General features: G+C 42.6%; 1 protein-coding gene across 1 annotated transcript in view; it reads right to left on the bottom strand.

The window, feature by feature from the left end:
* Positions 1-3,919: 3,919 nt before the first annotated feature.
* The window catches only part of RRAS (RAS related), a 44,579-nt gene continuing 27,215 nt past the window's right edge, over positions 3,920-21,283 (bottom strand). Inside the window, exons 2-6 of the mRNA XM_040433959.1 lie at positions 20,827-20,914; positions 18,661-18,763; positions 15,455-15,563; positions 12,703-12,821; positions 3,920-5,011 (exon numbers count right to left, since the gene is read on the bottom strand). Coding sequence (XP_040289893.1) covers positions 4,924-5,011; positions 12,703-12,821; positions 15,455-15,563; positions 18,661-18,763; positions 20,827-20,914 — 507 coding nt within the window. The 3' untranslated portion in view covers positions 3,920-4,923. The remainder of the gene's footprint in view (positions 5,012-12,702; positions 12,822-15,454; positions 15,564-18,660; positions 18,764-20,826; positions 20,915-21,283) is intronic.

Here is a 21,283-nt window from a genome sequence, read left to right as displayed (position 1 = left end):
GTAATGTGTTGTGTTTCAATGCTTTTGTCCATATAGTGTATGACATTACAAAAACATGGTTGATTCCTTCTAGAAACTGCGCCAATCTTGCCCATGGACTGGGTCTGGTATCACAGATCGGTGCCATTTAAAGGAATGTTGCAATACGAGATGCAGCCCATGAACAAGAGTGGTGCTGTTTCATGAAGGAAACTGTGTTTTTAAATCTCATTGAACCCAATAAGCTCCCATATGAGTCCCACAGAACCAGAGTTTAGGTAAAGAATACGACACCATCATTACAACATGTCATTACTTTAATGAATGTTCTGAAGACAAAGATATGTGATTATACTTATGTTGACTTGTAAACAATATACATAGAAATGAACATAGTCTTAAAGGGAACCTGTCATCAACTTTATGCTGTCCATACAAACGGCAGCATAACGTAGAGACAGGTGAGTTGATCTCAGCGGTCTGTCATTTATAAGTTAAAAGTAAATGGTTGTTGAGAACCAACATCACAATCATTGCAGACTAGGCCTGGAAAAGAGCCACCTGAGAAGAGTCATGGTTATTCAAAATCTCCCTACCCACCTGCTGATGATTGACAGTCTTCTACCTAGTTTTCTCCCTTTCTCTCTAGGAGAGAACTGCCAATCATCAGCAGATGGGTGAGAGAGCAGGAGATCAGGAATAACTAGGACTCTTCTCAGGTAGATTTGACTCTTCAAGGCCTGGGCTGCAATGATTATGATGCTGGTTCTCTGCAACCACTTACTTTTAGCTCATGAGTGACACACCGCTGAGATCAGCATTTCGGTCACTATTTTATGCTGCCCTCAGTGAGGTCAGCATAAAGTGGATGACAGGTTCCCTTTGAGGCCTCATGCACACGACCGTTGTTGTGTTCCGTTCCGCAAAATGGGGTTCCGTTTCCGTGTGTCTTCCTTTATTTTTGGAGGATCACCAGACATGAAGGAAAGTAAAAAAAAAATCTAAGACAGGTTTGCCATGCGGATGACAATCTTGTGTGCCTCCGTGTTTTTTAGCGGTCCCATTGACTTGAATGGGTCCGCGAACCGTTTTCCGCGGAAATAATAGGACAGGTTATATTTTTTTGACGGACTGGAACCACGGATCACGTACGCGGATGACAAATGGTGCATTAGCCGAGTTTTCAACGGACCCATTGAAAGTCAATGGGTCCGCAGAAAATCACGAAAAACGGCACAACGGACACGGAATAAAACAACGGTCGTGTGCATGAGGCCTAAGGCTGAAGTACACAGGTGGTTCTCATGGCATTTTGTCCCTGTCAAGGTTTGTGCTGACAAATCGCCTACAGTTTTGCTGGTAAGTTCATCGTTCCCCATGGAGGTGACATGGCACAGTAACTGCAGGCTGTAAAGGTCTCAGCATACATTCCAGGATACAAGTTGTAACATCTCATGTATTTTAGCCTTAAGGCTTCAAAATGCTGTCCAGGATCGGAAAACAGAAAATACCAGCCCAAGAACCAGAACGGTAAGAAAAAGAGACCCTCTTTTCAAATACTTTATATACTATAGTGCAGACAACAATCCTGCACCCTCAAATCTGTGCGCTATTCCCTCGTGGTGCTCGCAACGGGAATAGGTTGAAATGGGCACTAAAAGGGAAATCTAACATACCATTAAAGGCAAAATTAGCACAGGTAATAAGTCACCCCGTACTGCATGTTCACAAGCTTATTTGATGAGCCTGTTCCTTTTTCCATAGTATATGATGAATAGGGTTAGGAACATGAAATATGCTGGTTTATACAAGCCCTTATTATAGATGTTTTCCTGGTGTACTACTATTATAACTGGATTCGCCATTCATCACACAGTACCGTTTTTTGTTTACGACTGCAGGAAAGATGGGAAAAAGGGGTATTCATCACTTTATGACTGGTGGGATGTGACCTCTTGGCTCCCCACAATGCTGAAAATGAAGGGGCTACAGTGCTGTGGTTCCCTGAACAGTGGCACCACAGCTCCCTTCTAGTAAACTGGGTCGGCTGCACTTACCTGTACAGCAGTATAAAACCAGCGCCTTAATTCTAAGGATCAGTGTAGTGCGAGGGGTTGAACCCAGAATTCGTATAAAAATTATGGCATCTCTTAGGCTACTTTCACACCTGCGTTAGGTGTGGATCCGTCTGGTATCTGCACAGACGGATCTGCACCTACAATGCAAACTATTGTATCCGTTCAGAACGGATCCATTTGCATTATGAACAACAAAGTCAAAACTGATCCGTCAATGGGGGACGGATCCGTTTTCAATTACACCATATTGTTTCAGTGAAAACGGATCCGCTGCAAGCAGCGTTTTGGTGTCCGCATCTAGAGCGGAATGGAGGCAGAACGGAGCCAAACTGATGCATTCTGAACGGATCCTTATCCATTCAGAATGCATTGGAGCTAAACTGATCCGTTTTGAACAGTTTGTGAGAGCCCTGAAACGGATCTCACAAACGGAATTCAAAACGCCAGTGTGAAAGTAGCCTTAGCTGTATGTCATCGCTTTATAGGATGGGAATCCCCTTTAAATGGTCTAGCATCTTATAGACCTTACAGAAAAGCTAATACTATCAATCACATATGGCAGGTCTTGGAGAGGGATCTATGCGAGAATGTAGTGGTCTTGGGGGAGACGTTATTCTGGACTGTATGACTTTCTTAAACGGATGATAACAGGTAACAACACATTGCTTGAAATGCACCATTAAAGGGTTTCTATCACTTTGTTTCACCTATTTAGCTTTCAGACACTAGCGATCCGCTAGTGTCTGCTTTATCTAACCATCCTAATATAAGAGCTTATTGTCCTGCCGTTTAGCTAAAAAAATAACTTATATAGATATGCAAATGAGCCTCTAGGTGCTATGGGGGCGTGATTAGCACCTAGAGGCTCCGTCTACCTTAACAAACTGCCGCCGCCCAGCGCGTCCCTCCAGCCCGCCCATCTCCAGCTGAAGCGATCCTCTCCGTGCGCGTCTCTGTTCTGCGCATGCGCAGTGAATGTCTGATCGCTTCCCTGCTCAGACATCTCCACTGCGCCTGTTCCTCGGAGCACTATGACGTCATCGGCGCAGGCGCAGTGGAGATGTCTGAGCAGGGAAGCGATCAGACATTCACTGCGCATGCGCCGAATACGAGGAGCATCGCATTCCGGAGGAGATGGGCGGGCTGGAGGGACGCGCTGGGCGGCGGCAGTTTGTTAAGGTAGACGGAGCCTCTAGGTGCTAATCACGCCCCCATAGCACCTAGAGGCTCATTTGCATATCTATATAAGTTATTTTTTTAGCTAAACGGCAGGACAATAAGCTCTTATATTAGGATGGTTAGATAAAGCAGACACTAGCGGATCGCTAGTGTCTGAAAGCTAAATAGGTGAAACGAAGTGATAGAAACCCTTTAAAGGAGTTTTGTAGGTAAAAAGGCCGGATTCATCAGAAGTAATTAAAAACGTATCCTTTCTTTTGAGCATCCGTTGTGTTCATTTTGCATCTATTTTTGTCATTTCCGTTAGAGATCCATTATTTTACAGAGGAGAAAAAATCCTCAATGCAGGACTTTTTCCTCCCATTTAAAATAACGGATGCTCAAAATAAAGGATCCGTTTTTTTTTATTTCTTTTCCTGTTCCTCTGACAGATCAGGAGAACAGGGAACAAAACGGTTATGGGAACCTGGCCTAAGAATGATGTGAAAACTCCCTTACAGTGCCCCCTGTCACTGTCCTGCCGCTCTCTGCATCGGGACAGGAACTAGCCAGCAGTGTCAGACTGGGATTAGCAGAGATCTGTGACTTTAAAATGCTTATGGTAAGCTTTATATTTATCAATAAAATGATCACAAAATCTGTTTTAGGAACCCTGAAGATTTCTGATTCTTATTAGGATTGAGTGCAGATGCCCAGTCTTGGCGATACGTGTACAAGTGAAACATTTGAGAACATTTGAAGTTCACAGAAGGAGGCCATTTAAAAGGAAAGAGAATGTCAGAGTGATGCCAGTCACCAGAGTACTCCTAGCTCACCATTCACACAGGGGCCACCTTCTAACTATATGCAGCCAATTACAGTAACAATGGTCATTCAGTCTGTTGTCCAGTGATCTGGAAGCTGTAGGGCATGCTGGGTGTTGCAGTTCTACAACAGCTGCAGTACAGACCACTGGTGTAGTGTACACAGATGAGCAACTCACAGCTTTGCAAGGAGCAGCAAAATCTATACCACTGCGGCCTGCCAGGTTCTACCCTGCACAGTCTGGATGTATGCCATCTTGTAGTGTAGGGAACCAATGCCATATTATAGAAGCAGAAGAACTGAGAAAGTACCAAGGTCTTCCATTACTAATAAAAGAAGAAAAGCTTACGGAGCTGGGGAAAGTAAGCGTGCCTTTCAGGTATATTGCCTCATAACATACAGGAGAATCTCCACCAACAGTCTCTCCAGTACGCACACTTGCTGCGTACATAAAAGCCCATGAAATAGGAAAATAAGAGAACATAAAATATATATATAAAATATATATACAGAATATATATTTACATGCAGATCCCAGCATACAAAAATAAGAAAGCGTCAGCACAGATGAAGGGAGTGTGTGCAAACTGCATTTTTTGTAGTAGAATGAGGCATCTCGCCCGGATGCACAGAGGGATGGGGGTTGGGGAGATTTGTTTGGCCCCCAATGCTTGATTAGCAGGGAGAGACTGTGTAATGTGTCTGTTGGATGCAACCTCCAGGTGTCTGCAGGGTTGGCATGATTAGTTAGCAGAAGAGAGGACCATTCATGTGCACCCTGGCGCTACCAACAATGCCTGGTTTTCCATGACTGGTCAAAGCCCTCTTTAAGCTATTGCTGCGTCTCTCTGGTGAGGCCATCTGGGCGGCTCATGACACAAGGTTACAGGATCACACATGGGCAGCTTTTAGACTCTTTCTTCTTAGGGTTAACAGCCGGGGTCGGGGGGCACTCCAGCTCTTGGAATTTTCTACAAAGGAAAATAAAAAGGGAAAAACTATTATACTGTATGTAACCATGTGAAAGAAACTTCAAGGACAGAGAAAAACAGAGTTAGGCTACTTTCACACTAGCGTTCTGCTGTCCGCTCGTGAGCTCCGTTTGAAGGGGCTCACGAGCGGAGCAGAACGCTTCCGTCCAGCCCTGATGCATTCTGAATGGATGCGGATCCGCTCAGACTGCATCAGTCTGGCGGCGTTCAGCCTCCGCTCCGCTCGCCTCCGCGCGGCCAGGCGGACAGCTGAACGCTGCTTGCAGCGTTCGGGTGTCCGCCTGGCCGTGCGGAGGCGTGCGGATCCGTCCAGACTTACAATGTAAGTCAATGGGAACGGATCCGCTTGAAGATGACACCATATGGCTCAATCTTCAAGCGGATCCGTCCCCCATTGACTTTACATTGAAAGTCTGAACGGATCCGCTCAGGCTACTTTCGCACTTAGAAATTTTTCTAAGTTATTAATGCAGACGGATCCGTACTGAACGGAGCCTCCGTCTGCATTAATATGATCGGATCCGTTCAGAACGGATCCGATCAAGCGCTAGTGTGAAAGTAGCCTTAATTGGGGTTGTCTGCTTTGGATAATCCCCTTTTTTGTTAGACTGGTCCCTTGATGAGCTTATCACAGGTGTCTCGCGGCTGAGAATCCCAGTGAGCTGTGGGAGAATCTGACAAGTGTTAATTGTCCTGTAGCTCCGCCATTGGAGAATTCACACATTACACCGTGACGTTTTATGGGTTGTCTTTATAACACATCGCTTTGTAATTATTGATCTCCTTTAGGGCTCATTCAGACAACTGTAAATTTGTGTCCGCATCCGTTCCGCATAAAAGATGCAGACAGCACACCATCATGCACACGACCGTTTCTATTTGCGGTCTGCAAAAACGGGTTCCGTAGTTCGTGATCCGTGTCAGTTTTTACTTCCGTGGGTCTTCCTTGATTTTTGGAGGATCCACGGACATGAAATATGAAAAAAAATAATTCTAAGTCAAGTTTGCCTTTAAAATGATTGAAAAAAAACCGGACACGGATCACGGACGCGGATGCCAATCTTGTGTGCATCCGTGGTTTTTCACGGACCCATTGACTTGAATGGGTCCGCGAACCGTTCCGTGCAAAAAATAGGACAGGTCATATTTTTTTTCACGGACACGGATGAAAAACTGTGCATTTTCCGATTTTTCCACGGACCCATTGAAAGTCAATGGGTCCGCAGAAAAACACGGAAAACTGAACAATGGCCGCGGATGCACACAACGGTCGTGTGCATGAGGCCTTACCCGCATCTGTACTTCTGTTCCGCAGCCCCGCAAAAAAGTTAGACCATGTCCTATTTCTATCATAGGGCTGATCGAATGCACGGTCGGTATCCACGTTGTAGATCAAGGAATGACAAATTGAAAATTTAAAACCTTGCAGACAGGTTGTCGCTGAAAGCCCTTCTAATTGGGGAACCGTTTATCCCCACCAGAAGGTCCTCAGTGGATAGGAACGGTGTAGAGTAATGCAACTACTCCCACATGCCTCTTTCCATAGCTTTCATGCAATTGTATGGAAATGCTGTGGGGATGCACCCATCCCCTGTTCTAACAATCAATGGGGGTTCCTAAATACCAGTTCCAAGAATTATTAATAACCTCCATTGTCAGAATGTGTATTGATGAACTCAGATTTTATATTGGCAAATTTTATTTTGTGTATTATGAAAGGAACGAAAAAATATAAATATTTATAATAAAAAATAAATAAAAAATAACCTCCATTGTCACACATTGCTGTTGGGGACTGCAGCAGGCATCTGCAGGACCACACTGACAAAGGAATGGCATTGGTGTAGTATGTGCTGTTGCTCTATTCAAACTGTAGCGCAAGCGATCAGTCCAACGTTTATCACCTATTCATTGGATAAGGGCTCATGCACACCATGTTCGGACCACATTCGATCCACATTTTTTGTGGATTGGATGCAGACCCATTCATTTCAATTGGGCTGCAAAAGATGCAACAGCACACAGTGTGCTCTCTGCATCCGTACATCTATTCTATGGCCCCGCAAAAATGTCCTATTCTTGTCAGTTGTGCAGACAAGTATAGTACATTTGTGCAGGATTTAAAAAAATAAAATAATGGCGCCGTGCACTTGGCTAGTATACATGTTTTGCAGATCCACAATTTGCTGGCCGCAAAACTGATACGGCTGTGTGCATGAGCCCTAAGAGAAACGTTTTTTCTGGCAGTACTAATTTTGGTCATTGCACTATTTCAAACTAGCCAGCAGGTGGCAATATTATACCCATTATTCTAAGGTCCGACACTATGGCATAGACTGACAGCCATTTATTGGGACACATGGTGTGGTCTCATCTTTTTACTAAGGAGTAAATCTCTATAATGGAGTGACATAAAGGACTATATTAGTAATTCCATAAATACCAGTTCCTTAATTGAAAGTTAGGTTTGAGATCAGTGCCTTTACCTTAAGCAGCATGATGATGATAGCCTGCAGGGCAGCAGACTGTTTTGCGACAGCCTGTGTTTCTGTCCCCTCTTTATATGGCGCCATCACCCACTGCAGTACTATGTAAACCATGGTGACTGCATTGTCCTATCCCTTCGTGAATAGTTCACCACAGGCTATTCCTAATACACTTGACACCTCCCATGATGCAGTGCAGAGTGTCCAGCACTGACTGGGTTAAACAACCCCCCCTGCTCATGTAATGTATCATAGTTCTAAGGTGAGGTCATAACTATAAAAACATGTTGTGCTTTGTATGGAGGAGAGCTTCTCCGGCAGCGTCCTGCTCTTCATCTACTGTCACATTTCTTACGGTAGGATGACTTGGCCTGGGGCAGGGTATAAGTGACGCCTGCTTCCACCAGTACACTAACAATACCATCTATAGCATAGCTGGGCACATTTACACAGCAAATTCTATAAGAACCCTTGTCGTTTAGGAGCAGGGCACCGATACGTGTGGATGCCAAGTAAAAAACTTCACTTGGCAAAACCAGAAAATATGGGCATCAAAGGAAAAAAAAAATGCACCCTAAAAGTGCCACAGGAGAGCCTTGGATGCGACTATGGTAAGAGTATGTGTGAGGATGCCCACTGTAATACGTTACTATAGACTGTAACTGGATGGCCACATGGGCATATATCTGCTAAGACTGAAAGAAGTTGGAGGGGCAAAGTAATGGTATATAACTAGGATGGGTGGGGAGCTCAGACTAAGGGCTCATGCACACAACCGTATTTTGTTTCCGTGTCTGATCCTCTTTTTTTTTTTTTATGGTCCGTAGGCGGAACCATTAACTTCAATGTGTCCGCCAAAAAAACGGAAATGACTCCATGTGCATTCCGTTTCCGTATGTCTGCATGGCCATCCACAAAAAACATGTCCTATTCTTGTCCATTTTACGGATGTAACTCAGACGTCATCTTTTTTGCGGACCACAAAATACATACGGTCATGTGCATGAGCCCTAATCCTGAGAATCAAAGGGACACAGCACTGGTTTAGTGGCTGTCTGCAACTCGTTTCACAACCAGGTGGGCAGGATGTCATTGTGTTAGAAGGGGCACTAAAGCAGTAACCTATCCAAATTTTGGTTACTGATGGCCTAGCTTCAGGATAGGTCATCAGTATCGGATCAGCGGGGATCTGACTCCAGTGATCATTGTGCTCTCCTCACAGCGCCGTACATTGTATAGAGGCTGTGCTTGGTATTGCAGCTCAGCCCCATTCACTTGAATGGGACTGAGCTGCGCCTAGGTCATGTGACAGATGTACGGTGATGTCACTGTTCCAGGAAGAGGAGCACCGCAGCTTCTTCGAACAGCTGGTCCTGAGGATAGACCATCAATATCAAACCCCATTAACCCCCTTCTACCCCGGGCCATTTTTTGCAAATCTTGTGTCACTTTATGTAGTAATAACTTTGGAACGCTTTTACTTATCCAAGTCATTCTGAGATTGTTTTCTCGTGACACATTAAACCTCATGATAGTCATAAATTTGAGTCAATATATTTCACCTTTATTTATGAAAAAATCCCAAATTTACCAAAAATTTCTCTGCTTTTAAAACAGAAAGTGATACTTCAAAATATGTATTACTTAACATTCCCCATATGTCTACTTTATGTTATCATCATTATGTAAATGTTATTTTTAGGACGTTAGAAGGCTTAGGCTACTTTCACACTAGCGTTCGGGGATACGCTTGTGAGCTCCGTTTGAAGGCTCTCACAAGCGGCCCCGAACGCATCCGTCCAGCCCCAATGCATTCTGAGTGGATGCGGATCCGCTCAGAATGCATCAGTCTGGCAGCGTTCAGCCTCCGCTTCGCTCAGCAGGCGGACACCCGAACGCTGCTTGCAGCGTTCGGGTGTCCGCCTGGCCGTGCGGAGGCAAACTGATCCGTCCAGACTAAAAATGTAAGTCAATGGGGACGGATCCGTTTGAAGTTGACACAATATGGCTCAATTTTCAAACGGATCTGAACAACTTTCACACTTAGAATTTTTTCTAAACTATAATGCAGACGGATCCGTTCTGAACGGATCCAAACGTCTGCATTATAGGAGCGGATCAGTCTGTGCAGACACCAGACGGATCCTCTCTGAACGCAAGTGTGAAAGTAGCCTTAGAATTTTAGAAGAAAATTTAGAAAACCCACTTTTTAAGGACCAGTTCAGGTCTGAAGTCACTTTGTGGGGCTTACATAGTGGAAACCCCACATAAATGACCCCATTGTAGAAACTACACCCCTCAAGTTACTCAAAACTGATTTTACAAACTTTGTTAACCTTTTAGGTGTTCCAGAAGAATTAAAGCAAAATGGAGATGAAATTTCTAAATTTAACTTTTTGGCAGATTTTCCATTTTAATCCATTTTTTTCTTTAACACATCGAGGGTTAACAGCCAAACAAAACTAAATATTTATTACCCTGATTCTGCGGTTTACAGAAACAGCCCACATGTGGTTGTAAACTGATGTAAGGGCACACGGCAGGGCGCAGAAGAAAAGGAGCGCCATATGGTTTTTGGAAGGTAGATTTTGCTGGACTGGTTTATAGATGCCATGTCCCATTTGAACCCCCCCCCGATGCACCCTTACAGTAGAAACTCCCAAAAAGAGACCCTATTTTGGAAAATACGGGATAAGATGCCAGTTTTATTAGTATTATTTTGGGGTACATATGATTTTTAATTGCTCTATATATATTACGTTTTTTTGCGAGGCAAGGTAACCCAAAAAATTGCTGTTTTGGCACAGTTTTTATTTTTTACAACATTCATCTGACAGGGTAGATCGCTATTTTTATAGAGCAGGTTGTTACTAACGCGATGATATAAAATATGTCTACTTTGTTTGTTTCAGTTCTACATAATAAAGCATTTTTTTAAAGAAAATTATGTTTTTGTGTCTCCATTTTCTGAACACCATATTTTTTTATTTTTCTGCCGATCGTCTTGTGCAGGGGCTCGTTTTTTGCAGGAAGAGTTGACGTTTTTATTGGTATCATTGGTATTTTTATTGATATCATTTTTGGGTACATATGATTTTTTGATCATTCATTATTACATTTTATGGGGCAAGGTGACCAAAAAATTGGTTGTTTTGGCAGCTTTTATTTATTTATTTTTACAGCGTTCACCTGAGGGGTTAGGTCATGTGACATTTTTATAGAGAAAATAGTTACGGACATGGCAATACCCAATATGTATACTTTTTTTTTCTTATTTATTTAAGTTTTACACAATAATAGCATTTTTGAAACCAAAAAAATGATGTTTTAGTGCCTCCATAGTCTGAGAGCAATAGCTTTTTTATTTTTTGACCGATTGTCTTAGGTAGGGTCTAATTTTTTGCGGGATGAGGTGACGGTTTGATTGGTACTATTTTAGGGGGCATACGCCTTTTTGATCGTTTGGTGTTGCACTTTATGTGATGTTAGATGACAAAAAATGGCACTGTTTTTTTTTTTATTTATTTTTTTACGGTGTTCAGCTGAGGGGTTAGGTCATGTGATATTTTTCGCGGCGATACCTAATATGTATACTTTTTTTTATTTATTTCACTTTAACACAATACCATTTTTTAAACAAAAAAATTATGTTTTAATGTCTCCATGTTCTGAGAGCTATTTATTTTTTATTTTTTTTGAGGGATTTTCTTTGTAGGGGCTTATTTTTTGCAGGATGAGGTGACGGTTTTTATTGGTACCGTTTTGTGGGACATATGCCTTTTTGATCACTTGGTGTTGCACTTTTTGTGATGTAAAGTGACTTTTTTTTTTTTTTATGGTGTTTATCGGACAGGGTGGATCATGTGATATATTTATTAAGCCGGTCGTTACGGACACGGTGATACCCAATATGTGTGTTTTTCTTCCCTTTTTTTTTTACTTGAAACTTCATTTTTTTATTAAAAACGCTTTTTTTTTTTACATAGATACTTCCTGATAACTTGGCGTGTGTATGACTTTTTATTTAATTTTTTTCAGGCGGAAATGTGATAGAAAATGAAGAATCTGTGATTTCCATGTTTTTTTCCATTACAGTGTCCACTGAATGGGAAAAATATTTTTATATTTTAATAGTACAGGTGGTTTCAGACACGGAGAAGCCTATTTTTTTGGTTTATTTTTTATTTTGGGGAAAGGGGATTGATTTGAATTTTGATATATTTCAAAGATTTTTTTGCTTTTTTTTATACAATTTTTAAAGGTTTCCAAGGGAACTTGAACATGTGATCATCTGATTGCTTCTGTAATAGACTCCAATGCACTATTTACTATGTTGCTCTGAACCCACAGGCAGGGTTTTCATGAATATGTAGCTGTGACAGCCTCTGATCCTTCAGGGGGGCCAAAGCTGCTGTAATGCATGAACGGCACCCCAAATTGCCACTAGGGGGAGCCGTTACAGCCCTGGAAGAGCATCACTTCCGGATTTTCAGCCTTTAGATGCTGTGGTCAAATCTGATGGGTTAAATGTCTGCGGTCGGCGTCATCACCAACATTAGCCCCCCCCCCAGCAGCTAGGCAACCTATGCGCTCGTGAGCCACTTCCGTCGGGATTTGTGACTTTTTCCCAGCAGTAAACTGACATAAGTATTTGTTGAAAAGACGGCGACCACAGACTAATTATCCATACGGCTAAAGCTACGCAGCAACATGTACATCGCATTGTCACATTGCAACACGCATCTAATGATTGTCAATAGAGTTGTGTTGACCATGACACAACAGCACAAAAATCCAACCCTACATCTGCCTGTGCCATTATAGACTGCAACTTACCTGCGTCCTGGCTGTTTTAGTTTAAATGACAGGTCTGAAATAGTCATGCAACAGCAAGTCAAGACCCACAAATTTTTTGGTCAAGCGCTTTTGGTAGTCGCACAACAGATAACCGTGTACCTTAGTTTACCATCCTCACTGCTCATAATATGGCTTAAATAAACCCGATTGATATGTGGGGGTGGAGAGAATACGCCACCAGCCCTACAGAGGCAGAATTCTATGCTGATAACACTTCAGAATATTTCTTTGTAGAGGTTGGAGCTCCTTTTTTTTTTTTTTATATACAAAGCTCCCCTTCACACAGCTTATTCTAGGGGGAGTGCACCAAATACCCCCCTCCATTACCTGATTGCTCTGACCAGTTCGTGGAAAGATTCATCTACATTTAATCGGATCTTGGCTGAGGCTTCCATATAAGGGATTCGATTCTCCCGTGCAAAATTTAGAGCTTCCTCCTTTGTCACCTAATGATGGGGAACAGAAGGACAAGAACAAGTGGTTACCTCCAGTCATACCAGGAACTAAGATTCAGATGAACTTCCTCAGACTCTAAACTGTATTTAACCCCTTCCTGCCGCAACAATTTTTAATTATTTTTTTTTCACTTCCTGCCTTCCTGGAACATTTTTACTTTTCCATTCACCTAGCCGTATGAGGGCTTGTTTTGTGTGAGACAAGTTAGGCCTCTTTCACACGGGTGTTGCGGGAAAATGTGCGGGTGCGTTGTGGGAACACGCGCGATTTTTCTGCACGAGTGCAAAACATTGTAATGCGTTTTGCACTCGCGTGATAAAAATCGGCATGTTTGGTACCCAAACCCGAACTTCTTCACAGAAGTTCGGGCTTGGGATCGGTGTTCTGTAGATTGTATTATTTTCCCTTATAACATGGTTATAAAGGGAAAATAATAGCATTCTGAATACAGAATGCATAGTAAAATAGCGCTGGAGGGGTTAAAAAAATTAAATAAATAATTTAACTCACCTTAATCCACTTGATCACGGAGCCAGCATCTCCTTCTGTCTTCATCTTAGCTGTGTGGAGGAACAGGACCTGTGGTGACGTCACTCCGGTCATCACATGATCCATCACATGATCTTTTACTATGGTGATGGATCATGTGATGGACCATGTGATGACCGGAGTGACGTCACCAAAGGTCCTGTTGCTCCACACAGCTAAGATGAAGACAGAAGGAGATGCCGGCTCCGCGTTCAAGTGGATTAAGGGGAGTTAAATTATTATTTTATTTTTTTTTAAACTCCTCCAGCGCTATTTTACTATGCATTCTGTATTCAGAATGCTATTATTTTCCCTTATAACCATGTTATAAGGGAAAATAATAATGATCGGGTCTCCATCCCGATCGTCTCCTAGCAACCGTGCGTGAAAATCGCACCGCATCCGCACTAGCTTGCAGATGCTTGCGATTTTCACGCAACCCCATTCACTTCTATGGGGCCTGCGTTGCGTGAAAAACGCAGAATATAGAGCATGCTGCGATTTTCACGCAACGCACAAGTGATGCGTGAAAATCACCGCTTGTGTGCACAGCCCCATAGAAATGAATGGGTCGGTATTCAGTGCGGGTGCAATGCGTTCAACTCACGCATCGCATCCGCGCGGAATACTCGCCCATGTGAAAGGGGCCTTATACTTTCTAATGGCACCATTTAATATTGCATACAATGTAGTGGGAAGCTGGAAAATTCCAAATAAGGTATAATTGGAAAAAAATGCAATTCCATCACAGTTTTATGGGTTTCATTTTTAGTGTTCTATGCTGTAAATCTGACATATTAACTTTATTCTGCAGGTCAGTGCAATTACAGCAATACCAAATTTAAATACGTTATTTTGTCTTTTACACCACCATATATTTTTTTATAGTTGAGTGAAGGCTCGTTTTTTTGTGCAGTGATCTGTAGGTTTTTTTTTATACCATTTTGAGAGGTGTAGGACTTTTTGATAACTTTTTATTAAATTTTACTTTGGAGGTTGTTACCAAAAAGTGCCAAAACCAACCTTTTTGATTTTTTCTTCTGTTACAGTGTTCACCGTTCAGCCTAAATACTTTTATATTTTAATAGTTCAGGCATTTTTGAACACGGCAGTGTTAATGATTTTTATTCTGTTTTTTTATTGTTTATTTATTTTTACAATGAGGAAAGTGGGTGAATTGAATTTATATAATTTTTTTAAACTTTTTCTTTTTACGTTTTTTACGCCCAGGGGACTTCAACATGCGATCTTCTGATTACTTATGCTATAGACTGCAATGGCTTACCATTGCAGCCTATGGGAGAAACAGTCCATTCCTCTCAAGCCCTGCCACAGGCCAGGCCTGATAGGAACTTCGTTGTGACAGGCCTCTGAGCCTTCAGAAGGCCCGAGGCTGCCATAGCAACCGAAAGGCTTCTTCGATCACAACGCAGGGAAGCTGTTCAATTCCTGGGAGCGCAGTGCTCCTGGAAAATAACCACACAGATGTTTTGTTGGCATCTGACGGTCTAACGGTCTCTGCTATCGGGTGTCTGCTGTGTAAAACAGCAAGCGCCCGTCGACTGTAGAACCCGCTCAGCTCCTGAGCAGAATTCATCTTTAAAGACCCGGCATTGAGCATTGATACATGTATGCTCGATGTCGGGAATGGGTTAAACTACAGTTTTATATTTCTATACAGCAAATGGTAGTTATATATAACTACTTTATTTCTACTTTCTGAATGGTGTGACCCTACGCTGTCTTACATTGTCCAATCAGTGATTAAAGGATCCGGCTGTAACCGTTTTGATAAGGGGGACTGATAGTAGGGGAATGTTAGATCACTAATTTCCAGGTGGAATAACAGAGGAACGGCACAATGTAGAGTTATAAGAAAAGCTCCAGAACTTTCTTCTTCTTATGGGGATTCAAAGTATTTACTAAAATAGGAGAGGTGACTTCTCCTTTTTAGTCTATTTAATTAACCCTCCCCTACGTTCCATTGTCTTCTGGAACACCATGAACTAGCTGGAGGTCAGCACAGCACATGAAGAAGTAAACCACACAGTAAGTAAACATCCAGCTAAGCTCACACATGCAGCAGAGGTCTCACCTGTCTCTGAAGGTCCAAATCGGCCTTATTCCCAACCAGAATCATGGGGAACTCATCTCTGTCCTTGACACGTAGGATCTGTGTGTGAAACTTGCTGATCTCATTGAAGCTGGAAGAGCAGAAAGGCACAATGGTTTCAGATTAATTACACTGCAGCGTCCTGTGGTGTTATACCAGGAGGGATTACTGACTGCTGACCCTTCCACCACATGAATAGGCTGCCAGGCAATGAGCTTGCAATTATAGCTGGTTCCAAAACTGGTTAAAATGTGTTGCAGTTTATATTGGTTTTTTGCAACCATCAGCTCTCAGGCCCTTTACGTCTGACTGTATTCCAACACACATGAAATGCCTGTAGGTAGATTATGATATTACTCCCAGCTTATGCAGGCTGACAACCATTAATGGCTTCTATTATAGCACCTATAAGAGTTGTCAGTCAGCCTTGGGTGACCCAAATCTGTATGGTTATGCCATGTTTCATTCACGCACCCCTCTAGTCAGTTGTCACTGTACAGCTACCTGCACACGTTGCAAAATACGTGCGTTTTTTTCTGTGCTGAAAAACCGCAGCGCAGTACTGTACCAGCAAAGTGTATGATATTACACAAATCTCAGGTACACTTTGCGGAAATTGACCTGCCATGCGGATTCCAAATCCGCAGCATGCCAATTATTTGTGGTTTTAGCTGCGGATCAATTCCCCACCAAATAACCCATGTTAGAAATTGCAAGCATTATAGGACCGCCATGGAGGAAGTGGTCCAGGCACTGACCTTTTGACTTACAGATTCAATGTATAAATCCAGTAAGCTCCTCTTTGTGGCATTTGTATAGACAGAATTTAACCATTGAAGGTTAAAGCGGTTGTCTCACCTCAGCAATTATTATGTAGATGAATTTAATACTACTGTATTCTTATTCTCCATATTGCTTCCTTCGCTGGCTGGATTAATTTTTCCACCACTTTATACACTTGTAATTTCCATGGTTATGACCACCCTGCAATCCAGGAGTGGTGGTCCTGCTTGTACACTATAGGAAAAAGCACCAGCCTATGTGCTCTCCCACAGTCAGGGCCACCAGAGAGACTAGCTCTTTTTCTTATAGAGTGCAAGCATGACCACCGCTGACAGATTTTAGGGTGGTCATAACCATGGAAACGAGCAGTGTATAATGTGATGGAGAAATGAACCGAGTGAGCAAAGGAAGCAATATGGATAATAACAATATATTAGTAAGTGCCTTGTATTCATTTTCTCTACACGATAAATGCCACTTGCTGAACTGAGACAACACCAGTAAGGCTACTGTCTTGTGCCATGAAGATCATGATGCCCCATTACAACGTCCAATGAGCCGTGACACGACGCTGCTGGAGCTTTGGCCGCACACACCTTTTCCAGCATGGACAACAATGAAAGTCCTGTGGAACTGCAACTTGCTTGTGCAACGCGTTGCACAGATGTTTTTTGGTAGCATGACCTGTCTGCCTAATTCTATGACTATGTGAAGGGAAGGAAGCAGAGGATTTGAAGCCCACCCTACTAGCAGACCCCCAGCTCATGTGTCATACGTCCATGCAGATAATGTTTTCTAGGTATATAACTCCAGGGAGCATTAGCTCAGGGGCTGACATCACTGTATGGAATACTGTACATCAGGCAGGAAGGAGGAGGCTTGGGAAATGCATGTGCTGTATAACTGTATCAATCTGTAATTTGATCATAAAAGCCATAATGAAGACAAAAAGTACAAAATGATATGAAACGCATCCTCGTTTCTGTCTGCCATTGTGTTGTGCAAGGAATTATTGGCAGCGGACTGTCGGAGAAGACTATTTAAAGTATCCAGACATCACAGACGCCAAGTCTCATTTCCGCTCTGTAACACCAACTATCAATTATTAAGCTGGGGGGGGGGGGGGGCCCTTACAGATGGGGAGAAAAGGCTCAGACAATCCAGATTTATTTCTATTATTTACTGCAGCCAAATACGTTTCTGGTACTCTAAGTACAGAATTGTACCCAGGCTGGCCAGACTTCAAGCATAACACGTAACATCCACAACTAGAATGAACTGGAACGGATGGATCACCAAGAGCAATACTGGCCCAACGACACCGTGGGGGGAGATTCATCAAAAGTGTTAGAAAGGAAAACTGGATTAGTTGCCCATAGCAGCCAATCAGATTCCACCTTTCATTTTCCAAAGGAGTTCTGAAAAATGAAAGGTGGAATCTGATTGGTTCATCTGGGCAGCTAAGCCAGTTTTCCATTACACCAGTTTTGATAACTCTCCTCTACTACGTGTATAAAATGCCCACTAAATACCAGATGGCAACGGTATTAGGGATATAGCATGCAGACCGACACTCTGTGAAGGTACATGTAGACTAGTGGGTCCCAGCATAATTAGGAGTCCAGAAATTTGTAGGTATTGTACCCCAAAGATGGGTGTTATTTTAGTCAATGGGCAGAGGGGGTGGAGAAACGCTGCATATAACCAACATTAGGAACGTGTGTCATTGGAGTGTCTGTGGTCAGTTTTAGGAGTACCGTTAGTGAATATATTTTAGCGGAATCAGCCAACCATCTAATATGGATTAGGGCAGGTTTGCATTACCATTAGAAATTCCGTTATAGGTTCCGTTAATGGGATTTTAAAACTGAATGCAAAACGGACGCCTTTAAGAGACATTTTGTTTTGCTCCGTCCTAATACATGTCTATGGGCACAAATAATGGTTCCATTTTGACAAGACTTTTTTTTCCCGTCGTGTATAACGGAACTTAACGGAACCGTTATTTGTGCGCATAGACAGAGCAAATCGGAATGCCTCTTAAAGGGTTCCATTTTGCATTCCGTTCTAACGGATCACTATTCTAACGGTAATGTGAACCCGCCCTAAGGGTGAAATTCAAGATGCCCGATACCTTTGTCCTCAGAGGAGATAAGCCACCACCAGAAGTCTATTGCAGAGGCTTTCACTCCTCTCTCTATGCAGAATACATGCATGGTGTGTATGAGGCGGCATAGAAATGTTTGTGGATTTTTGGCTTTTTAAAGCCTTCAAAATACACTTATAGGTTGAAAGCTTTTAAAAACTGGAAATCTGATGTGTATGAAAATGTTCTGCATCTGTGGAGTCTCTTGTTCTTCTGTGTGAATGACAGGAAAAGAGATTTTACCATTTAAATTGTTTACCTTCCTCGGTCATTAATAGCAAAAATCAGCAGGAACCCTTCCCCCGTGCGCATGTACTGCTCTCTCATCGCCCCAAACTCCTCTTGTCCAGCCGTGTCCAGAACTTATGATAAAAAAGAAAGACATACCTCTTACATTGGGAACAGATTTTTTTTCTTCATTTCAGGCTTTGTGGGGCTAAAAACGCGCCAGATTTATCATGGTGGCTGATGCTGGATGATAAATCCAGTGCACCCATAGACGGGCCTAACGTTACACCACCTATTTGCTTCGTTTATCTAAAACAAAAAAAATGTGGCAAATTATTGGTGCATTTTTTGGAGCACGATGATGCAGCTAAGCCACACCCCTTTTCAGCAACGCCACGCCTTCTTGTCAGACAAGTTGAAAAAAGTGTAAAAAAAAGAATAAGTTTCTAAAATTGTTAATAAATGTGGTGCAAAGCATTTGTGCCAGGTTTTTGGCACATCCACCAAGGGCAAAATACCACTACAAAACTCTGACAGAAAGTAAGGCAACCAATAGTATACAGTTGATAGTCATCCAGTATCAGCTACTAGGATAAATCTGGAGCATTTTTAGACTGCCCCATTGACTCGTCTGCACGTGTAGCTGCCCAGACTACTTTCTGCTATACAACAGTGGCCTAGTAATGTCTCAGTCCTGGAAAGCCCTTTAACGGCATGTTCACACAGTGGATTTCCTACTGGAAAAATCTGCCACGGAATCTTAGGCTGCATTCACATGACTGTCTGTATTTTCGAGTCCACAAAACGTGGATCCACAATAAATATGGAAGCCGTCTGTGTTGCATCCTATTTTTTGGGATACATTGTAACAATGGATCCACAAATAGGACATGTTCTATCTTTTTTTTGCGGGTGCTACGGAACGGACATACGAATGCGGACAGCACAAGGTGTGCTATCCCCATTTTTTGCAGACCCATTGAAATAAATGGGTCTGCATCCTGTCCTCAAAAAAAACGGGTTGTGGACCAAAAATATGGTCGTGTGAATGGGGCAGAGATTCAAGGTTGACTTCTGGATTTCAGCCACGGATTTGCAGCTTGTCTTGTTGCGGGTCCACGTGAAGATTAGTCCTATTCAATGAGGCAAATCCATGTCACGACTTCCATGTGGAATTTGCAGGGATTCCATACCAAGAACGGACACATCAAGTCCTCCTTTTTCCATGATAGAGATTTTAAATCCACACACAGCAAAATCGGGATCATATAAATTAACGGGAGGCGGAAAAATTGATTTCACACATTATCCACATACAACATCTGCCGGCTGAGCAGGTTTTGCTGACATAATGCACACCTGTGGTATACAGAACGTTATCTGTAAATCTCTCATTTGTTACCTATAATCCCAGAGAGCGCCATCAATCACCATGACAGACTAGGTAAATACATGTATATGAGGTGGGTGCAGGGGGATTTACGGCCAGGATCGCCTCATTTATTAGGTAACTACTACCTACTAGGAGCCTGTAACAAAGTATCCACCTTCTTCTTTCCCCTCCGGTTTGGAATTTCTATTTATCTAAATTCCTTACAACTTATTTGCAAAGATCACCGTGTCAAATTCCAGACATTCCCGGAGAACTCCCCCATTCCCTCCCCTACACCCTGGAGACGTCACCTTTTTCTCTGCAATTTCTTCTGCCTTCAGCAATGCAAAAATGTCCTGAACACCCAGATCCAGCACTCCTGCCAGAGCATGTACCCAGCACCCTCGGAAATAAGGTTTCTCAATACACGTGTCAGATGGGAGTAGTAATTCGGCAGGACATTGGCCTTGCTGGGCTATTATCCACTACGGGCAGTTCTGTCTCTTTCAACAATAACTTCAGTGGAGACAGCATGGCATAATGTAGGGGAACCTATTCCCTCAGCCTCCTTTCATACTGGAAATCAATGGTGTCTTGAGATTAAAGACTCCATTCTTCTCACGTGTACATCTGACATATTAGAAGATCACTTTGACTGAGGTTCCCCTTTAACTACTCTGGTCGGAGGACGGGGACGCATATGGAAAACAAACCAATGGAGAGCATCCGAATGCTTCACCCAGTCTGCAGACATGGCTTCCATCTGGACAAAGCCTTATCACAAATACAGTAGACAAGTTGGATAAATGGCAGCCATGCACTTACTGTCCAGTCGGGTCTGCTTTCCATCAATGGAACAGATCTTCGTATAGGAATCCTCAATGGTTGGATCATAGTCAGAAACAAAGTAAGACTAGAAGAGAAGATGGAAAAAAGTAAAAAAGGGAGCATTAGTCACTTTATATAATCGAAATGTTTCTATATAAAGAAAGTAATAAACCACATTCTACTGATCTTTAGTAAAAAAAAATAATGGAAAAGCGTGCTGCAGTATTTTTTCTGGTAAAATGACCAATGGTGCCCAATGGACTTCAGTAACTTAACAGGATCGATCATTTTTGGTTTTCTGTTCTTATGGTGGAGCAGAAAACCTGCGATAAGAACAGAGATGTGAACGCAGCCTTAGGCCTCTTGCACACAAACTTATTTTCTTTCCGTGTCCGTTTCGGGTTTTTTTGTGGACCGTATACGGAAGCATTCATTTCAATGGGTCTGAAAAAAA

The sequence above is a fragment of the Bufo bufo genome, chromosome 1 (assembly GCF_905171765.1).
Source record: "Bufo bufo chromosome 1, aBufBuf1.1, whole genome shotgun sequence".
In the NCBI taxonomy this organism is placed as follows: domain Eukaryota; kingdom Metazoa; phylum Chordata; class Amphibia; order Anura; family Bufonidae; genus Bufo; species Bufo bufo.
The sequence above is the reverse complement of the archived record's forward strand: the minus strand, read 5'-3'. Positions and strand labels throughout refer to the sequence as shown.